Here is a 16,818-nt window from a genome sequence, read left to right on the forward strand (position 1 = left end):
CGGAGGAAAATATGATAATTAGGGAAAGGCGGGGCAAAATGGGGTACTCGAGGAAACCGTGAGAAAAAAAAAAATTTCGAATCCAGAATGATGTTTGACGGCCTTTTCGATCATTTCAAAAACAATTTTTTCAAAATGTTTCGGTTACCCCATTCTGCCCCGCTGGCAGAATGGGCTATACAGAAATTTGGATTATACCACCCTCAACATTTGTCGAATGCAAACAATTCATTGATTAGTAGCATTACAATTTTTTACTAGTTTAAAAATCAAAAATTCAACAAAGTGATATTCCGTATTTTCATACAGTTTTGAATCATGACGAAAAATATTAGGTATATGAGTGGAATGAGCGCCAGTGATACTATTACCCATCGAATATTGGGCATACTGACTGCTCTGAAATCAACGTGGTTGGCGTGGTGAGCACTAGGTGTGCTGCGATCGTTTCTAAACTCATTTCGGAGTTCGGGCTCGGCGCTGGGACACCCTTAGGCTGGCGTCCCATGATCCGCAATTTTTTCCGGACCCGGAGATCCGGAATCTAGTTATTTTTCACAGCGCCAATCAGAGGCGTTCCGGTTATACCGTTCCGTGCCCGCCACTTGCAGTTGTGAAATGTCAACGGAATTCTCGTGCTGTGTGCATGTGTGCACCATAACAATCGCCACAAAGATCAAGCTTTTTTCTTCACGAAAATGAATTCATCTGTAGGTCCTGTAAGTAGGCAATTGTTCATGAGAAAAAACCCAAAAAACAATCAATAAAATCTCATTTTTCTCCAGACATTACAAATAATCTCATTCATAACCTTCAATTAATGGACATTTGTTTCACAAATCATTTTCTACAGCCTGTTAAGTGTGGATACTGCGGTTGGCTAATACAAGGATGTAACAACATCATAATGCACAAGTGCTTAGAGCACTATAATGAGTACATCCACTATCTGAAAGTTGATGACAATTTCGTTGTAACATTGAGTAAGTTCATTCATGTTATCTATTTTCAACTCGATAGAGTATAGACCATCGTGTCATCATCAATCATATCATATAATTTTGCAGTACCAAGGCCAGATGCCACACAAAATGCTGTCAGCACACAAGATCCAGCTACCACAGAGATTGTCAGTTATCGACAAACAGCAACGGAAGGGGTTGACAATGACCCGAATTTTGATGAGCGCCTCATCGATGCTGTTTCCGAAAGACCTGCACTCTACAACATCAGACTTCCTGTGAAAGACAGAACAAAATTAAAAATGCAATCACTGTGGTTGGAAGTCAGCAATGTCTTAGGAGGTTTGTACTAGTATTAATAATTGAACAATTGGAGCTGGCTAGTGTGTATAACCTATTATTTCTGCCAATAATCACTCTCTCTGATTGTGAGTAGTCAACCAAGAACATAATTCATCAAATATTATAGGCACAACCCCGGAAGATGCAAAGAAGAGATGGCAATATTTGCGTGATTGCTATATTAAGGACAAAAACAAGCAGCTGAAATACGTACCTAGTGGGTCTGCAGCTGATCCTTCAAAAAAAACTTCATTTCGCTTTTACGAACGAATGAGATTTATAAGCGACCAATTACCAAATACAGAGTATGTATAGAATGCTCATTATCAATATTATAAAAATTCCGGAATCAGAAAAAAGAAGATGTTCTCATCGGATGTTATTTATCACTTGACAGATCTGTTAGTAATTTAGCTGAGCCACAATCACCTCAAGATAGCGGCCGCTTCAGCTTGTCACCCCAAGGGAACGTCGAGTTGCGCACTGTTCTTCCCGGTCCATCATCAACGTCATCCACAACCTCTTACACGTCAATACGCCCTGAACGTCACACAACAATGTCACCTACGCCACCTCCTAGAACTCCGACGCCAGGCAGCAAAAGTGAGTATATAGTCCACGTAGATCATTGCTTATTTTTTCATGCCTTTTTCTTTTACCTGAATATATTTTTTATTTCTTATAGAGCGCAAAACAGACGATAGTAATGCAAGTGTGCGTTCTGCATTACTAACTGCTTTGCAGCAGCCTGTGCCACAGCCAGATGCGGTTGATGGCATACTGATGCGACTAGGTGAAGGTCTGCGGAGACTGCCATATCGCGAAAGAGCAGCGTTAGAAATAAAGTTTTTGACGCTACTAATGGAAGCTGAAGGTAGACTGAATTTACCAGAAGTCCCTTGACAAACGGATGGATTGATGCCTTCCACAACAAAGTATTTTTAAGGATTTTCTTACTTCAGGTCAATTACGTATGCTAGGTTAGGTCTACTACTACTATCAACTAGTTTTATATTCTCGTTATTACTGTTATCAATTTCTGAGACAATACAAATTGAGTGATTGAAATCTTTTTTCCGTTCATTCCAGGTCCCCTTCCTATTTTTGTATACGTGTTCAGTGTGCTTCTGTCTTTTACGCTTAGATGAAAACACATTAAATACAGGTTTTGAGGTTCATAATTAATGCTATTAAATTAAAGACAGTATACCTATATGCGAGTCGATCAGTCTTTACTCAGGTTAGAGATACATAATGTTAAATTACTATATTACAAAAAATACTATATTAGAAGTCGTTCCTCATGACTCTCTCCCATTGCCAGGGCACTGCACCCTCACCTTCGAAAAAATTCGCGTATTGCTCCCTGACTCGTGTTGCATGAACGCTGTGTGATGCCAAACCAGCATTTTCTATGTCACGGAGGGCATAAGAACCGGCGCTACGTTCTTCGGTGCTTAGGATGGAGTAAAATCTCTGTGCAGTGGGCATTTCAGCTTCATGTGAAATTATGTAATTGTGTAAGCAGCATGTTGCTTGAACAATTTTTGTTGCGGTGGACATGGATGCAATAATTGGCCGACGATAAATTCTCCACTTCGCTGACATAATTCCAAATGCACTTTCTACCACTCTTCGTGCCCTGCTCAGCCTATAATTAAAAACCTTTTTCGTTCTATTTAGTGCAGAACTCCGGGGATATGGTCTCATCATATATTTAGACAGTGGGAAAGCTTCATCGCCGAGCAATACAAAAGGCAAAATTGGTCCACTGCTGCCATAAACAGATTGTGGCGGAGGAAGTTGAAGTGAATCCTCTTCGAATCGTTTGCCAATATTGCTAGTCCGGAATATACCCCCATCGCTTCGGCGTCCTTCAGCACCGATGTCGATCAGAGTGAACCGATAGTGTGCATCGCTGCATGCTAGCAAGACCAAACTGTGAGTCCCCTTGTAGTTGTAGTACATTGAACCACTGTTCGGTGGTGCCTGAAATGAAAAAATGAAAAACAAACTTTTTGAGTGCAACAAAATTCCAATGACCCACATATAGCTATGTCGTTCACAAGGTGCAAGCAGGTGCCTCGAGACTGACTACCTAAATTGATGACAAATACTCATGCATATAATTGTACCCAATGATACGTTTACTTACTTGCAGTACTACATGTTTGCCATCAATAGCTCCTATACAATTAGGGAAGTTCCACTTTTCATTAAAGCTCTCAGCTATTGCTTTCCAATTATTTACATTCGGCGTCAAAAATACTGAATCCTTCAAAGTGTTCCATATTTTGTCACAACCTTCTTTTACAATTTTGGAAACGGTGTTGTGTCCAACCCGAAAAGCATAAGAGATTGACATCATGCTGTCGCCCGATGCTAAATAACGAAGGGTAATTTCCAATCGGGTTCTGGCAGGAATCGGGTCACGAACCACAGTTTGTTTTGTTAGGCCAGGTTCCAGCACAGTAGATAACTTATTAAAGAGTTCCGGTGTCATTCTAAAGTAATTGATGTATTTCTCTTTGTCAGCTGATTCCATTTCTTTGACCAAATTGTCACTTGCACCCTGTCGTAATCGGCATTCTGTTGTGAATATTGGGCGGACCCAGAAATTTCGTTGGCAATCACCTCTCTCTGGGTTCAAAGTCTCATAAATATGAATTAAACTTAACAATTTACGGCGCATAACTTCTCTCTGCCAGATGTTCTTAACTGCTTTCCACTTAACCCAAATAGTTCCAATATATAACAACACAGTTTCAGAATCCATTTTTGCTGTATTTTCACTGTATGTTTTGCATTTACATATGTTTCTTGGATGAAATGTATACAAAATCGCCCTGACGAAGCGTGATCACATATATAGTATGCTTGTATGTATGGGTAACATAATTTCCGTTATTTTTAACTACCCTTGTCCCACGGCACGGAATTCACTCCGCCGGAATTGCTGGTATCCAATCACAGTACTACTTTTTGAACTCAGCGCCGAAAGGAAACATATTGATTCGCCGGCGACGCTTCCGTGAACGTTCCGTCCACGTAAAATGCGCTTCATGTGACACGGGGATATAAACGTCCCGCAAATAGTTTGACCGGAACGCCTCTGATTGGCGCTGTGAAAAATAACTAGATTCCGGATCTCCGGGTCCGGAAAAAATTGCGGATCATGGGACGCCAGCCTTAAACTCAGATTGTGGAACCGGGCCTTATTGTCAGCGATCACGGCGAGCCTCCATTGCGGTTCGTCGCTAGCGACTGAACTGCTGCGAGTAAGCCCAAAGTCCGTGGCCGCTCGGAGGGTCAACATCAAACACACTTGGCTTACTTGGCGAACTTTTTTGCACCGTAGGTGCCTTTTATAAGATATATGCAATACTGTTGAAAAAGTACCAAGAATTTTTTACGTATGGTTTGATGATAAATACTGTATATTACTGCGATAAAAGTATATAATCATAGTTTTTCAAGTCTCCTACGGCTGAGAATAATGACTGTCTGCATATAATTTATGTGAAATAAAACGAAAATAAGTTTTGAAATTTTATATACTATACCGTCGGCTGAGCACTACTGCATATTGCGGCTACGAGCTGCAGATCATGCACGAACCATACGCATTATTTGCTGCAAGTCTCAGTCGAAAGCATCCATGCGCATGTTTAACCGCCGTATGCGGGAACAGGCAGATAGTTCGGAGGCAAAATCATGCAAGCGCTCCGTTGACGGTCATGGCGTGCACTTGTTACTTGGGTTGATGGAAAGCACCCTATGTATTCAGATGTCACTTTTATTACGACTGTGCGCAACGGCTACGTTCACGACCAAAATGTCCGTCACACGAGTTCGTCACGTGATTCGTAATCACAGCACTGCTTGCGATCTTTTTGAGAACCACGCATTCAACGAAATCACTCGCCGTTCGCCATCTTGGACGCCCTTGATTTCAATAAATTGTATTTCGGTTCATCTCTCCTCGCGAATATGTTTCCACTTCCGATACACAATTATTTAGAAGATTATTTGCTCGCACTTTTGCACTGAAATCATCCACGGCACTAATCCACCGGACCGTGTACACTGCTGTTCTTTGTTCCACACGTGATCGGCGTCTCGACCACGTTGTCGGTTTTTTCCACTCGTAAGCGTTGTCAGCATCAATCCCACTTCTGATGTAAAGATAGTTTGGTGAAAGGAATAAAACACTCGCCGTTAGGTAATATTGCGCACCATTTATTGATATCGAAAAAAACACACAATTTAACTTTACCCTAGCAATACCAACACCACCTTTTCTGATGCCCGTCTGGTCGACGACTGGCTCTCGGTTCTCCCCCTCTCTCTATCACTCTACACGCACACTTTGTCTGCTTACGCACCCTCTAGCGGGTTACTCGGTGACTCAGTCCTCACACAATTGCGATTGTGCATAGACTATCGGGAATTCGGTCGAATGAGGTAATAGTCTATCCCACAAAAGGCACCTACGGTGCAAAAAAGTTCGCCAAGTTCAAATGTTCAACAGTAACTACCATAAAAATATATCTAATGATTGATTAGAAGAATTCATGAATAATAGGAAAAAAAGAATCCAAATCAATTACTGTGCCAAGTACGTACATGGAACTATGCTCCACGAATAGAAATTCTCCAGAAGATTGGCATAAAAAAAAAACAACCCTATTAATTAATTGAACGATGACGAAATTGGAAAGAAATGGATGAGAACACCGAGCCCACAACGACCCATCTGCAGAGCTCGGTCGAAGTGGATGTTGAGAAATGTGGCGCAATTTTCAAAGTTAAACATGGCGACACAAAAAATTACTTTATATGATTCGAAAAGGGATATTCTAGTCGAAACTTATGTTTCTCCCGCAGATGCCGAACGTGCGACTACAGGTAAATATCGCTATGTTAAGTAATTGCAGTAAACCTAATTTTAATGTATATTTAACAGCCATCTACACATTTTCCTCATCTGTAAATAGCCTAACCTAACTGAATTAGTAAGCAATGTTCATCATCATTCATGATCCATACTTCGCATGAAAAATTTATTTTGTTTGTAGACATAGTTTTCGCTACAGAGCTGTTAAGAAGAGCTGTAAATCAGGAATCACAACCCTCTACATCAACTGATGCTGATTGTATGAGTTATGATTTGAATTCTGATGATATTAATGCAAGTTTTATTGATGAAGAAGCTCTTGATACTGAGGCCACAGTTGACGTTAACTCTGAAACACAAGAAAGTGAAGGTATATTGAAAACAATAAATTCTGTGATTGTCCTTGTTTCTATGTTTAGTATGCGAGGATGTGAGTGATATATGTGCATATTTCAGTTTCTTTATACAGGTGGAGTCCACCCTGTGTATTATTATTATTAGAGACCTATAGGTCCATGGAAGAATCCCTTTATAGTGGCAAAAAGTCCCAAAAAAAAGTGTGGGAGGAAATAGCCAAAGAGCTAATTAAAAGAGGATACAACGTAACTGGACCGCAATCTTCTTCTAAGTTACAAAGTTTAAAAAAAACTTATAAAACCATAAAGGATCATAACAATGAATCGGGCAACGATAAAAGGAATTGGCAGTTTCTCAACGTTTGTATACATTTTTAAATATCCTACTTAATTTTTAGATATTATTGAATTTTCTATAATTAAAAATCAACAAGTTTCTAATTAATACACTACATTTTACATACTTACCTATTACAATGTATCATGTACTTTTTGCAGATCATGGAGGAAATTTTTGCCAAAAAAGCATGGTGCAATCCAGTTGCAGTTGCATCTTCCACTGGTCAATCATCGAAACAGTCAGAAAGTACCGATACTGTAGTGGAATCTGATAGCGGATATTCACCAAGTCAGTTGATTACGTTACATAGTTTTATTTATAACTAAAATAATGTAAAAGTTGAATTTCGTTTCAGGATCAAGTAAAACAACAATAATATCTTTACTGGGGAAAAGAATAAAGCAAAAAGCTGAACATGAGGATTATAGAAGTAAAAGGCACAAGGAGCGACTGGAGATGGATGAAAAGTTTCTAGCAGTTTTACATAAGTTGGCTGATAAATAACTTTCAAGATGTTCAATTCTTTTTTAAAAATGAGTTTCTAAATTTTTACATTGTTGAATGATAATTTAATATTAGTTTTGTTTAAGAAGAAAAGCATATTTTATAATGTGTTATAAACTGTTTATTAATGAAAAAAGTACATTTTATGATAGCACATTTAATAAAGTTTAATATAAAATAAAATTTATGTGACTTAATACAATTCTTTATATACAATTTTTTATCATCGTTAAAAATGATTAAGTTTTGGAACATTCTCTGGAAAATTGAAAATTTATAAATTTTTGCAATATTATTGTTTTCGTTCAAATTTACAAAAATTGGAAAGCTATTCTGTTCATTGTTAACAGGTTGAGTCATGAATTTTTATCATTTTTACAAGTAGTTCATGATAACGTCTCTTTTAAGAATTCCTGCATTTCGCCTTACTTCACGCAAACAATTTCTATTATTTTCTTGATTACATTCAGGCATAGTAACGACAATTATTTCATCTTCTCGTAAAATACAGATATTATGAACTACGCAGCATGCAACAATGTACTCTGCCATTGAATCTACCCTTGTCATTGGTAGACAATGTAATAGACTCCTCATTCGTCCTTTCAACAAACCAAAACATCTTTCAATAGTCACTCGTGCAGATGAATGGCAATAATTATACTTTTTTTGTTTTCCACTTAAATATCCATTATCCCGATAAGGAGTAAGTAAATGCTGATGTATTTCATATGCAGCATCGCCTAGAATATGACTGTCTTCTGGGAACGCATCATCATCATTCAGGTAATCTGCAACTTCTGATAAGCGAAAAACTCTTCGATTATGAACAGATCCAGGGTGACCAGCATAACAATGTGTTATCAGAGTCCTATGATCACATACGTCCTGCAAAAAAATTTTGTTTCTATGTAAGTCAATTTATATCATTTATCAAAATTAATATTAGGGTTAAAAAGTAAAAATTGTTAAATACCTGTAACTGAATAGAATGAAATCCTTTCCGATCGATATAATCTGCTGGATTTTGTTTTGGAGCATTTATACGAATGTGAGTTTCATCAATAGCTCCTATTGTTTTAGGAAAGCCACTTGATCTTTCAAACCCACGCATCAACTTAACAGCACGATCTTCCGTAGGCCATTGTATAAATCTTGGGGCTCTTATAAATAAAGCGCGACAAACTCGACGTACAGCTCTTACAGCAGTAGCTCGTCCCACGTTAAATCTGTCACAAACTGATCTACAATAAAAATTAAACAAAATATGTACATCTCAGTTACATACTTCTGAATTCTATTACATGTATGCTCGGTTAGGTTGATTGTGAATTGCTTCACGGCTAAGCACGCTCAGACAACTTTTCGTAGCCAGCCAAGCTACACAAAAAAGTTGTCTGAACAGGTGCTTGGCCACTGAGCAATTTAGAATCAACCTATCCAGACGTACATCACACAAAAGTTGTTCATTTTTATAAAAATATAACCTATAAGAATCCGTTGTAGCCATTTACTACAGCGCTATCATCAATTGATGACGAGAAGAAATTGTAGGGCATCCAGGAATACGTCGAACTAAATCTTCTTGTATTAACTCGTGCAAATAATTGAATGTGTTTTTTGAAAGTCTAAAAAAAAAAATTAAAAATTACATAAGTCCCTTCACATACTAAATCACTGAATATGACATAAAATCATTCACCTGAAATGGCTTTTAAATTCTTCTTCTGAATAACGATCAATTACACTCCCATAATCAATAATACGTGGCCTAAGTTTTCGCTTTTCACGATCGCGATTTTGTGAAATTACATTCCACTCTTCATCGGAACTAGAACTAGTTTCTGAAGCATTATTACGCTGCATCAACAAATATCCAAATGACGCCGTAAAAGACATTTTGATTATATTTAAACGTAAATTATTCAAATACTCCACTACAAAATTAAACATAAAAAATTGAATTGTATATATATATTTGTAATTTAAGTAAAGTTCACCAATGATTATTGAAGTTTATTAAAGCTGATAAGTTTTTTTTTTTTTTTTTAATTCCAGCAGGTATAACTCTAATGAGTCATGTCCCAAATAAACTGTATAATCGTTTAAACTCAACCGATTCTTCTCTCATTTAATTCTTATTTAATTTCCTTGTTATTACTACTGTTCTTATAACTAAACACTTAAGTTATCCTTACTTAGTTTTTATCTATTAAAAATTAGATTCGTATAGTTAGTCCAGTTGCACCTCTTGAGTTGGATATTTATCTGTATGTAATTCTTATTATCACTAGAATTCTTTTAATTTCTAGTTTATTTGTTTTATTTATTGAAGTTTTAATTTATATTTTTATATTTTGTTTCAATACCCCTCTCCTCCCCCTCTTTCTTTCTTGTGTCTGGTCCAGCCTGCAGGAGAGTTCAGAGCGGACGACTGAACCCGGTCCCTGTTGGGATGTAGCCGCGGCTTCCTTCCTGTCCGCCTTCTTCTTGGAGGGAGATTACAAGACAGTAACAGAGGATCGACTGAGACAACAGAAGAAGGAAAGGTTGTTTAGATCTCCATGTTATGGAGAATTATGTACCCTAGCAATCTAATTATTATATTTGGGTTATCTGAATGACATAATTTGGCCACAGAGGTGTTGACAGGAAATTGGTTTGATTCTAAAAATTGTGTTAGCTCAGGGCGGCCTCTTTGGTATCAGGGACAGAACCATATCAAATGATCAATCGTTTGGGGACTAGTTTCGCACGAGCACATTTCGGAATTAATTATTCCCATTCTGAAGAGGTGGGCTTTGCACTTCGTGTGGCCCGACTTTATCCTGTTCACGATACCGATTCTGCGCCAATCCAGGCCTGAATGCCGAAACAAAGGATTAAGTTTAAACGGTCCAGAGTTGGTGATAAATTCTCTGCCCTTGCCCGAGGGCCCGGAGGCATATTCACTAATGTAACTTTTCATATATTCGATTTTTTCCTGCATATATTTACGGAATAAATCAGTAGAGTGGATGAGGTTGTAGTGTATGCCTGGTTTTTTGCTTGCCGCTACTGCAATTCTATCAGCAATGTCGTTACCTATGATTCCCGAATGGCTAGGTATCCAGATAAGTTTTATATTTTGGGCATTGTCAAAGGCCTTAGCCAGTTCAGATTTGATGAAGGCGAAAGTGTTAGGCAAATTAGAGTCTAATCCTATGTGATTTAGTTTGGTGAGGCAACTGAGTGAATCGGAGCAGATGACGATTTTGTTTTCCGATTGCCTTGGAAGAACTAGTTTGATTGCTTCTGCAATGGCTAACGCTTCTGTATATGGAGGTGAGATGATTCAACCGTAGCGCCTTGATTTTACCCTTCTTTTCGTGAAAAACTCCTAGACCACATTCATTTTTGGCTAGGTTCACTGAACCATCCGTGTATATAGGATCGTAGTCTTTATATTCCTGCCGAAGGATTTTTTGAAGGTCTCGTTCCGGGTGAGTAGAGCTTTGAAGTAGACGACCGGCCGTGATGTTTATGTCCAGTTTCCTAAATTGCGACCTGTAGCTAATATTAAACGTATTTAATTTGTCAGACTTCTCTATAAGTTTCTCAATAGATCTTATTTGTTCCCAGCACGCAGTAATTATGGAGGATCTGTTGCCTCTCTGTCTGGGATTTTGCGAATCCGATAACATGGCTTCGACTTTCAGTTTTCCGATGGTGAAATTGTTCCTAAAACTGCATTTTTTCGTCAAGAATCTTTTCGTAAGTTGTTGGATCCTGCCGCCAATGTTCGCTATGCCACTGAGGTGATGTAACGTGTTAATGGGGGTGGTTTTCAGTGCACCCAGGCACATTCTCAGCGCGCTGTTTTGAATGACATTAAACTTGTGGAATATTTTGGGATTCCCCGCTGGGAGAAGATAATTGCCCCATTCGAGGCCCGGTCTGATCAAGGCTTTGTATACGTTGAGCATAGTTTCGGGGTGAACCCCCATTGCATAGAGCTGATGGTTTTCAGAATGTTGGCCAATTTTTCGGCTTTGCTTTTAACGACGTTAAGGTGAGTTTCCCAAGACAGCTTATAATGCCATGTTACGCCCAGATATTTAGCCGATACCCCATTAAAGATCTTCTGGTTGTCAAGAGTCACATAGCAAGAGTTGGGTGGAATATGTTTGTTGTTCCCGGAGAAAAAAAGCAGTTTGGTTTTAGTTGGCGAAATTTCTAGCTTATTAAGTTTAAGATTTGATTGCAGTTGGATTAGGTTTTTCTCCAAAGCCTTCATGACCCTATTTTCGGAGTAGCTTTTATTAAATATTCTAATATCATCTGCAAACGCAGAGAAAGATATATCTGGGTCTAATTTATCCTGTATATCACGGATATAGATTGTGACGTATCCAGCCAACTCGGCACCAGGCTGCCAAAAGATGCGCGAGCAGTAACGCCAACGCGACTGCGCGATAAATCATGACGTCACATACGGTACATAAGACCGGCACACGATCGACTGGACAGCAGTACTTGGCAGAGCGCCTACTGACTCATTGCACGCTGGCTGTCCGTCTTGGGCAGTTCAGTGAATTTAGAAACATATATTCAAAAGCTAGGTAGTTGTGCCATAGCGGCCTACTAACCACAAAATCATATAAATCAAGCAATCAAGGTAGCTTAGACAAGCGCCAATACCGCTTATTATTAACATTGGCTATCCGTCTTGGGTAGACCAGTAAACTTAGGGTCAATTTCAAATAGAATACGCCTAAAAGTGAAATATAAAATATAATAGAGAATCTCTGCTATTAAGTCAGCTCAAATTTAGTTTATATTCAGTTTGTATTTAATTTTACGTTATCCTTGTCAGCAATATTGTCATTTGAACCCAAAAGTATTATTTTGAATTACATACCATTGTTACATTAGAATCTGTTAAATATTTTTCACTATCTCTCTCCTTCATATGACTAAGTAGGATAGAGACAGCTTCGGCGGAACAAACCCCTCTAGTGGATGGCTCTGATAGTGAAATATCTACCCGAGTCCAAGGACAGAGCGGCAAGTGAAACCCACGTCTGGAGCATAGGCATCCCTCACTTTAAACTCAGGAGACGGCTCTGGCAGCGTAAAAACTTGTCTCGAGTCCGTAACAATAATTCGAATAGCAACTGCACCCTAACAATTAGCCTCAAAACTCCTAGAGAGCTCAAAATAAAATCATTTGAGTAAACGACTCACACTTACTTAACTTTCGAGACACTCACACTTCGAAAAAAGTAACAATATATTGAAAAGCGTGGGACTGAGACATGAACCCTGCGCCAGACCCTTATTAGAGGTGCCCTGGAAAATCTCCTCGTTGTGAATGTATCTATGTATTTTTCTATTTTTAGAACAATTGAAGACGTATTGAACTAAGTGCTGTGGGATCTTGAGGTCTACCAGATGTTGAATTAGTAAATCCGAGTTGACATTATCGTAAGCGCTCTGGATATCGACAAATAGCACCCCGGAAGTCAAGCCTTGATGTTTCGCAATTAGGGTTTCCAAGTGGAGATTTATGATTGAATCATGGCACGATTTCCCCCTCCTAAATCCATCGAAGTTGGAGGGGAGGATTCCCTTATTCTCTAGCCACCAAACAAGCCTATCATTGATGATTCTCTCAAGGATCTTTTGTAAGCAGGATGACATAGCTATAGGTCTGAAGCTTGTAGAGTGGGGTTTTTGGATGAGAACAATATTAAGTTCTTGCCATTTTGTGGGAATGATTCCGTACGCCAGGGTCAAGTTAAAATACTTAGTTAACAAACCTATATTCTGGGCGGTAACTCCTTTAATAGATCGTAGCTGTTTAGATCTCTACCAGAAGAGGAACCCGATTTGGCCAGGTCTATAGCCTGACGGACTTCGATAATAGATATGGGATCGTTTCGAACTGGAGAAGAGTCCCTATTGTATTGGATATTGAAATCCGTTTTTCTGAATTGAGGCAGGCAAATGTTTCTTAAGGTACGTAAGGCTTCTTTATTGTGATTGTGTAGGTTATTAGGGGTAGATGGTTGGAAACCATTGAGGTTTTTGTTTTTAAAACACTTCAGCCCGTTCCATATGTCCCCTAATTTCTGGTGAGGGTTCATTTTATTGCAAAAATCGATGTAATTCTTAGTTCTCTTAGACTTGAGGGTCTGAGACGCCTTTTTAGCGATGGCATAGTACTCATTTAGATTTTCATCATTGCTGTCAGCTAGGTATTTCTTCATGGCCTCTCTACGAAAAGATAGAATATTCTTGCAATCTTTGTCCCACCAGAGAGTGTTGCAGTGGTTAGTTCTCCGGGGCTTGTGAGATCTGTCATCGGGAATGATAGCGCCCGCATGTTTTGCAGCAGAGATGATGGAATCTATGAAGAAGTTGTAGGAGTCGTTGATATTCCGGAGATTGAGATTGTCCTGGTAAGCTCGTTGCTCCATATTCTCCCTGAAGAGATCCCAGTTAATGTAACGAAGGCCTATTTTTTTTTTTGGTTATTATAGCTTGTGGACTGCATTCAGAAATAGAAATGAAGATGGGAAGATGATCACTGAGGCGAGAATCCTTCAACGTGGACCATGCTACACGGGGAGCTAAAGATGAGGATGTTAACGAGATGTCTGGAACGCTTTTTCTATTGTGCTCGATATGAATTCTTGTGCTTTCGCCAGAGTTAGCTATTATGAGGCTCGAGTGGGTGATTATGTCCGCCAGGAGTATGCCCCTGTGGTTGATGAGATCACTACCCCAGTTAAGATGGTGGGCGTTGAAATCTCCCGTTATGATGACGTTCTCTAGCAGACTAATGTCGTCTATGAATTTTGCAAGACTTCTCCTATCAATAGTCACATTGGGAGGAAAGTACAAGCTAATTATATTAGGGTTTTGATTGTTGAGTCTAATCGATAGGTTGATGGTTTCGACTCTGTCGGGAGTGCTTTCAATTGTGAATGTGTTGTATCTTAAGTTATTTTTGATATACACTATATCACTAGACCGCCCCCTCGACCAGCTTCCCGGTCTTTTCTGACGTAGTTGAAACCCTTCATTCCGACCCAAAGATTGTAGTCGGCCGTGAGGAATGTTTCAGAGATAGACAGAATATCACAGAGGTTCAGTAACTGCGGAATTTGAATTCTTTTGGAGTGGAAGCCCCTGCAATTCCAATTAATAATGTTCAGCATAATTGAGGTGAAGCGTGGATTTGTCTGTATAAAAATTTAAGTGTGTATACTGTTGTTGTAAAGATATTGGGGCAAGCGTCTCTCGGTGGCCGATATCTAGGCAATATCGCCTCGAAGGGCCCCCTTTTTCCCCCTCCTTGCCCAGACTCTGGTAGTCTAGCTGGCTACTAGCAGACCTAATTCTGGTGGGCCTGGGTTACGAGCTAAAGCGTGGAAGTATAAGTTGGAGGGCTCGTACGGAACTAAAATTAATAAGTAACCTAATCGTATTGTTAATTATGTCTGTATCTTTTATAGTTCCGAAACTGGCTGAGGGTTGCCACCTGTAGAAGAATTAGGCTCGGTGGACTCCGTATTGAAGAGACTCTGCAGCTCGAACGGATCCTCCGAAGAATTTAACGTGCAATGAATTGTTAGAGCTTCAATAGATTTATAGGTGGAGATTAACTTGTGTTGGGGTCCCAATTTATCCGAAAGCTGGTCCAGCATACGCGTTGAGAATTTTTGAATATAGTCGAAACCCGACTTTCTTATTTCCTCTTGGAACGATAGTTCAATGAACTGGTTGGGGGAATCCGATTCCAAATTAACCTCTTGTTCAGGAGTAGAGGCCCTTATATTAATTTTCTTAGAAGTAGGAAGGAGAGAGTTATAGTAATTCGTAAGATCAGATGAAGAAGCTAATAAATTTGACTCCTCGACGAGGATGTTGTATTTCACTAAGAAATTCTCCTTGACAAGGTTCTTGGCCTCCTTGAAGTCAATTCCAAGTTGGGTTTTGATGTTGATCAGCTTCAGGTTGAATGCGTGGAATATACAAACTTTATCGCTGGCTTGATGTAGATCGCCACAATTTGCGCATTTAGGAGAGTTATCACAGTCCTCATGTGTGTGCGATTGTCCGCAGTTCCCGCATCGGATCGTGTGCCGACAGGTCTGGTATATGTGTCTGAAACGTTGGCACTTGAAGCATCTCTCAACCTTACAATTAGGAATGAACTCTTTAACCTCCCTGAGGTTGAAGTGAAGGTGGACAGATTTGGGAAGATCCGTACTGCAGTAGATTTTAGAAGCTCCTGTGCTTTCCCATGTTACGCCACCCTCTGAGGAGATCGTTTTCTTTTTGAGAACTTCCGCTTTGAGTATTATTTTAGCCGGTTGCGAGTCAAGTCCTTCTAGGACGTCCTGATTATTAAAGTCCTTGGGAAAATCCGTAATTATACCTACTTCAAAGATGGACTGGTCGGGGATGATCCCTACCCAGGAGGAGTCAATCTCAGGTATTAGGGTTTCCACAAACTGGTTTGCCTCTATGAAAGTATGAAACGTAACCGCCATTTTTTCAATACCTGATCGAGAAATACTACAAGCCTGAACTCCTTTGTTTTTTAGGATTCTCCCAAAAGAAATTGGATGTAGGTTGCCTATATTACAGTCAGGTCTGATATCTATCACGAACACCAAAAATGGGCCTACATGTTCTGCATTATATCTGTTGTTTAATTGATTAAAATAAGACACTTTATTGAATCCCGAATTGGTTGAAAGGTTTGCTGACCTAGGCGTGGAGTTGTTTTGTGGGATAGAATTACTAGAGTCCTCGGGAGCTTGCTTGGCCTGTTGGAGAGAGCGCTCCTTAGCAATTTTATTAGGATTGTTGATTGAGTCCTCCTTACTGCTGTTGTTGCGGTCTCTTTTCCTATTTTCAATCGGGACGGAGATGTCGTATAAGGAATTCGGCAGGAATATTGGGGTTCTACCTTGGTGATACCTTAAGCTAACAAACCTTCAACGATATGAGGGATAGGCTACGAAAAAAACAGGGACACAATACCTGGGTTTTGTATGATTCTTCTTCCGCGCGCCGCCAACTTCGATGATTTTTTACTCGAAAACGAAGCCAAACGCATCTCTGAAATTAATTCACAGGCTGTAGTATAGTTCAAAGTATATGTCAGTATTTTTTTCAAATTTTTCGGTGCTATCCGTCAGTGTTTTAAAAATCATTTAAAAATTCATTGTCAAATAAACAAATGATAAATAATTTTTTCTGGCACTATTAATTTTTTTCCCAAATCTATGGCCTTATCCGCATAAATTCTGAAAAAAAAATTGAATCCAACATCATTTTTGACGAAGTTATGATTATTCGAAGAAAACTCCTCTCAATTTTTCGATTGTTCATAATAAATCGAAATTTGCACTAATTCAA

At 39.2% G+C, this 16,818-nt stretch overlaps 5 protein-coding genes across 6 annotated transcripts; 2 read left to right on the forward strand and 3 right to left on the reverse strand.

Annotated features, from left to right (window-relative positions):
• Positions 1-497: 497 nt before the first annotated feature.
• LOC105684849 lies at positions 498-2,372 on the forward strand. Its single transcript, XM_012398524.3, has 6 exons — positions 498-719; positions 854-983; positions 1,068-1,304; positions 1,432-1,609; positions 1,702-1,907; positions 1,990-2,372. The coding sequence occupies exons 1-6, from the start codon at positions 699-701 to the stop codon at positions 2,205-2,207; spliced, it is 990 nt and encodes a 329-aa protein (XP_012253947.1). The 5' UTR covers positions 498-698; the 3' UTR covers positions 2,208-2,372.
• A 143-nt stretch (positions 2,373-2,515) lies between these two features.
• LOC105684776 (protein ANTAGONIST OF LIKE HETEROCHROMATIN PROTEIN 1-like) lies at positions 2,516-4,497 on the reverse strand. The gene is made up of 2 exons (XM_012398405.4): positions 3,460-4,497; positions 2,516-3,293 (listed from the first exon to the last, which is right to left on the reverse strand). The coding sequence occupies exons 1-2, from the start codon at positions 4,078-4,080 to the stop codon at positions 2,592-2,594; spliced, it is 1,323 nt and encodes a 440-aa protein (XP_012253828.1). The 5' UTR covers positions 4,081-4,497; the 3' UTR covers positions 2,516-2,591.
• An 896-nt stretch (positions 4,498-5,393) lies between these two features.
• Positions 5,394-7,413, forward strand: LOC125501320. The gene is made up of 5 exons (XM_048656620.1): positions 5,394-6,212; positions 6,383-6,571; positions 6,658-6,917; positions 7,056-7,185; positions 7,253-7,413. Exons 1-5 carry the CDS (start codon positions 6,032-6,034, stop codon positions 7,399-7,401), a joined length of 909 nt encoding a protein of 302 aa, XP_048512577.1. The 5' UTR covers positions 5,394-6,031; the 3' UTR covers positions 7,402-7,413.
• Positions 7,414-7,772: 359 nt separating this feature from the next.
• LOC112695005 (putative nuclease HARBI1) lies at positions 7,773-16,588 on the reverse strand. Of its 2 annotated transcripts, none has more exons than XM_048656621.1 (5): positions 16,441-16,588; positions 9,104-9,927; positions 8,889-9,029; positions 8,378-8,645; positions 7,773-8,289 (listed from the first exon to the last, which is right to left on the reverse strand). In XM_048656621.1, the coding sequence occupies exons 3-5, from the start codon at positions 8,909-8,911 to the stop codon at positions 7,777-7,779; spliced, it is 804 nt and encodes a 267-aa protein (XP_048512578.1). In that variant the 5' UTR covers positions 8,912-9,029; positions 9,104-9,927; positions 16,441-16,588; the 3' UTR covers positions 7,773-7,776. The 2 variants fall into 2 exon arrangements, with proteins under 2 accessions (XP_048512578.1, XP_048512580.1); XM_048656623.1 differs by lacking the exon at positions 16,441-16,588 and adding an exon at positions 16,165-16,332.
• On the reverse strand, positions 10,106-15,944 carry LOC125499692. Its single transcript, XM_048656856.1, has 8 exons — positions 15,055-15,944; positions 14,407-14,577; positions 13,974-14,359; positions 13,329-13,900; positions 12,654-13,251; positions 11,510-11,721; positions 10,760-11,396; positions 10,106-10,713 (listed from the first exon to the last, which is right to left on the reverse strand). Exons 1-8 carry the CDS (start codon positions 15,942-15,944, stop codon positions 10,106-10,108), a joined length of 4,074 nt encoding a protein of 1,357 aa, XP_048512813.1.
• Positions 16,589-16,818: the final 230 nt, after the last annotated feature.

This window comes from Athalia rosae, chromosome 6 (genome assembly GCF_917208135.1).
Source record: "Athalia rosae chromosome 6, iyAthRosa1.1, whole genome shotgun sequence".
Taxonomy (NCBI): Eukaryota; Metazoa; Arthropoda; class Insecta; order Hymenoptera; family Athaliidae; genus Athalia; species Athalia rosae.

Excerpts from the sequence above, each read along its gene's own strand:
- LOC125499692 (XM_048656856.1), bottom strand. The coding sequence starts at position 15,944 with ATGGCGGTTACGTTTCATACTTTCATAGAGGCAAACCAGTTTGTGGAA. Across the intron at positions 11,397-11,509 it reads ACCAGAAGATCTTTAATGGG|CTCTATGCAATGGGGGTTCA; the intron begins GTATCGGCTAAA and ends GAAAACCATCAG. Across the intron at positions 10,714-10,759 it reads AGTTTTTCACGAAAAGAAGG|AAGCGTTAGCCATTGCAGAA; the intron begins GTAAAATCAAGG and ends CTCCATATACAG.
- LOC125501320 (XM_048656620.1), top strand. The coding sequence starts at position 6,032 with ATGAGAACACCGAGCCCACAACGACCCATCTGCAGAGCTCGGTCGAAG. Across the intron at positions 6,213-6,382 it reads TGCCGAACGTGCGACTACAG|ACATAGTTTTCGCTACAGAG; the intron begins GTAAATATCGCT and ends TTTTGTTTGTAG. Across the intron at positions 6,572-6,657 it reads TGAAACACAAGAAAGTGAAG|TTTCTTTATACAGGTGGAGT; the intron begins GTATATTGAAAA and ends TGCATATTTCAG.
- LOC105684776 (XM_012398405.4), bottom strand. The coding sequence starts at position 4,080 with ATGGATTCTGAAACTGTGTTGTTATATATTGGAACTATTTGGGTTAAG. Across the intron at positions 3,294-3,459 it reads GCAAACATGTAGTACTGCAA|GCACCACCGAACAGTGGTTC; the intron begins GTAAGTAAACGT and ends TTTTCATTTCAG.
- LOC112695005 (XM_048656621.1), bottom strand. The coding sequence starts at position 8,911 with ATGGCTACAACGGATTCTTATAG. Across the intron at positions 8,646-8,888 it reads GCTACAACGGATTCTTATAG|ATCAGTTTGTGACAGATTTA; the intron begins GTTATATTTTTA and ends TTTTTATTGTAG. Across the intron at positions 8,290-8,377 it reads TTCATTCTATTCAGTTACAG|GACGTATGTGATCATAGGAC; the intron begins GTATTTAACAAT and ends ATTTTTTTGCAG.
- LOC105684849 (XM_012398524.3), top strand. The coding sequence starts at position 699 with ATGAATTCATCTGTAGGTCCT. Across the intron at positions 984-1,067 it reads CAATTTCGTTGTAACATTGA|TACCAAGGCCAGATGCCACA; the intron begins GTAAGTTCATTC and ends ATAATTTTGCAG. Across the intron at positions 1,610-1,701 it reads GACCAATTACCAAATACAGA|ATCTGTTAGTAATTTAGCTG; the intron begins GTATGTATAGAA and ends ATCACTTGACAG.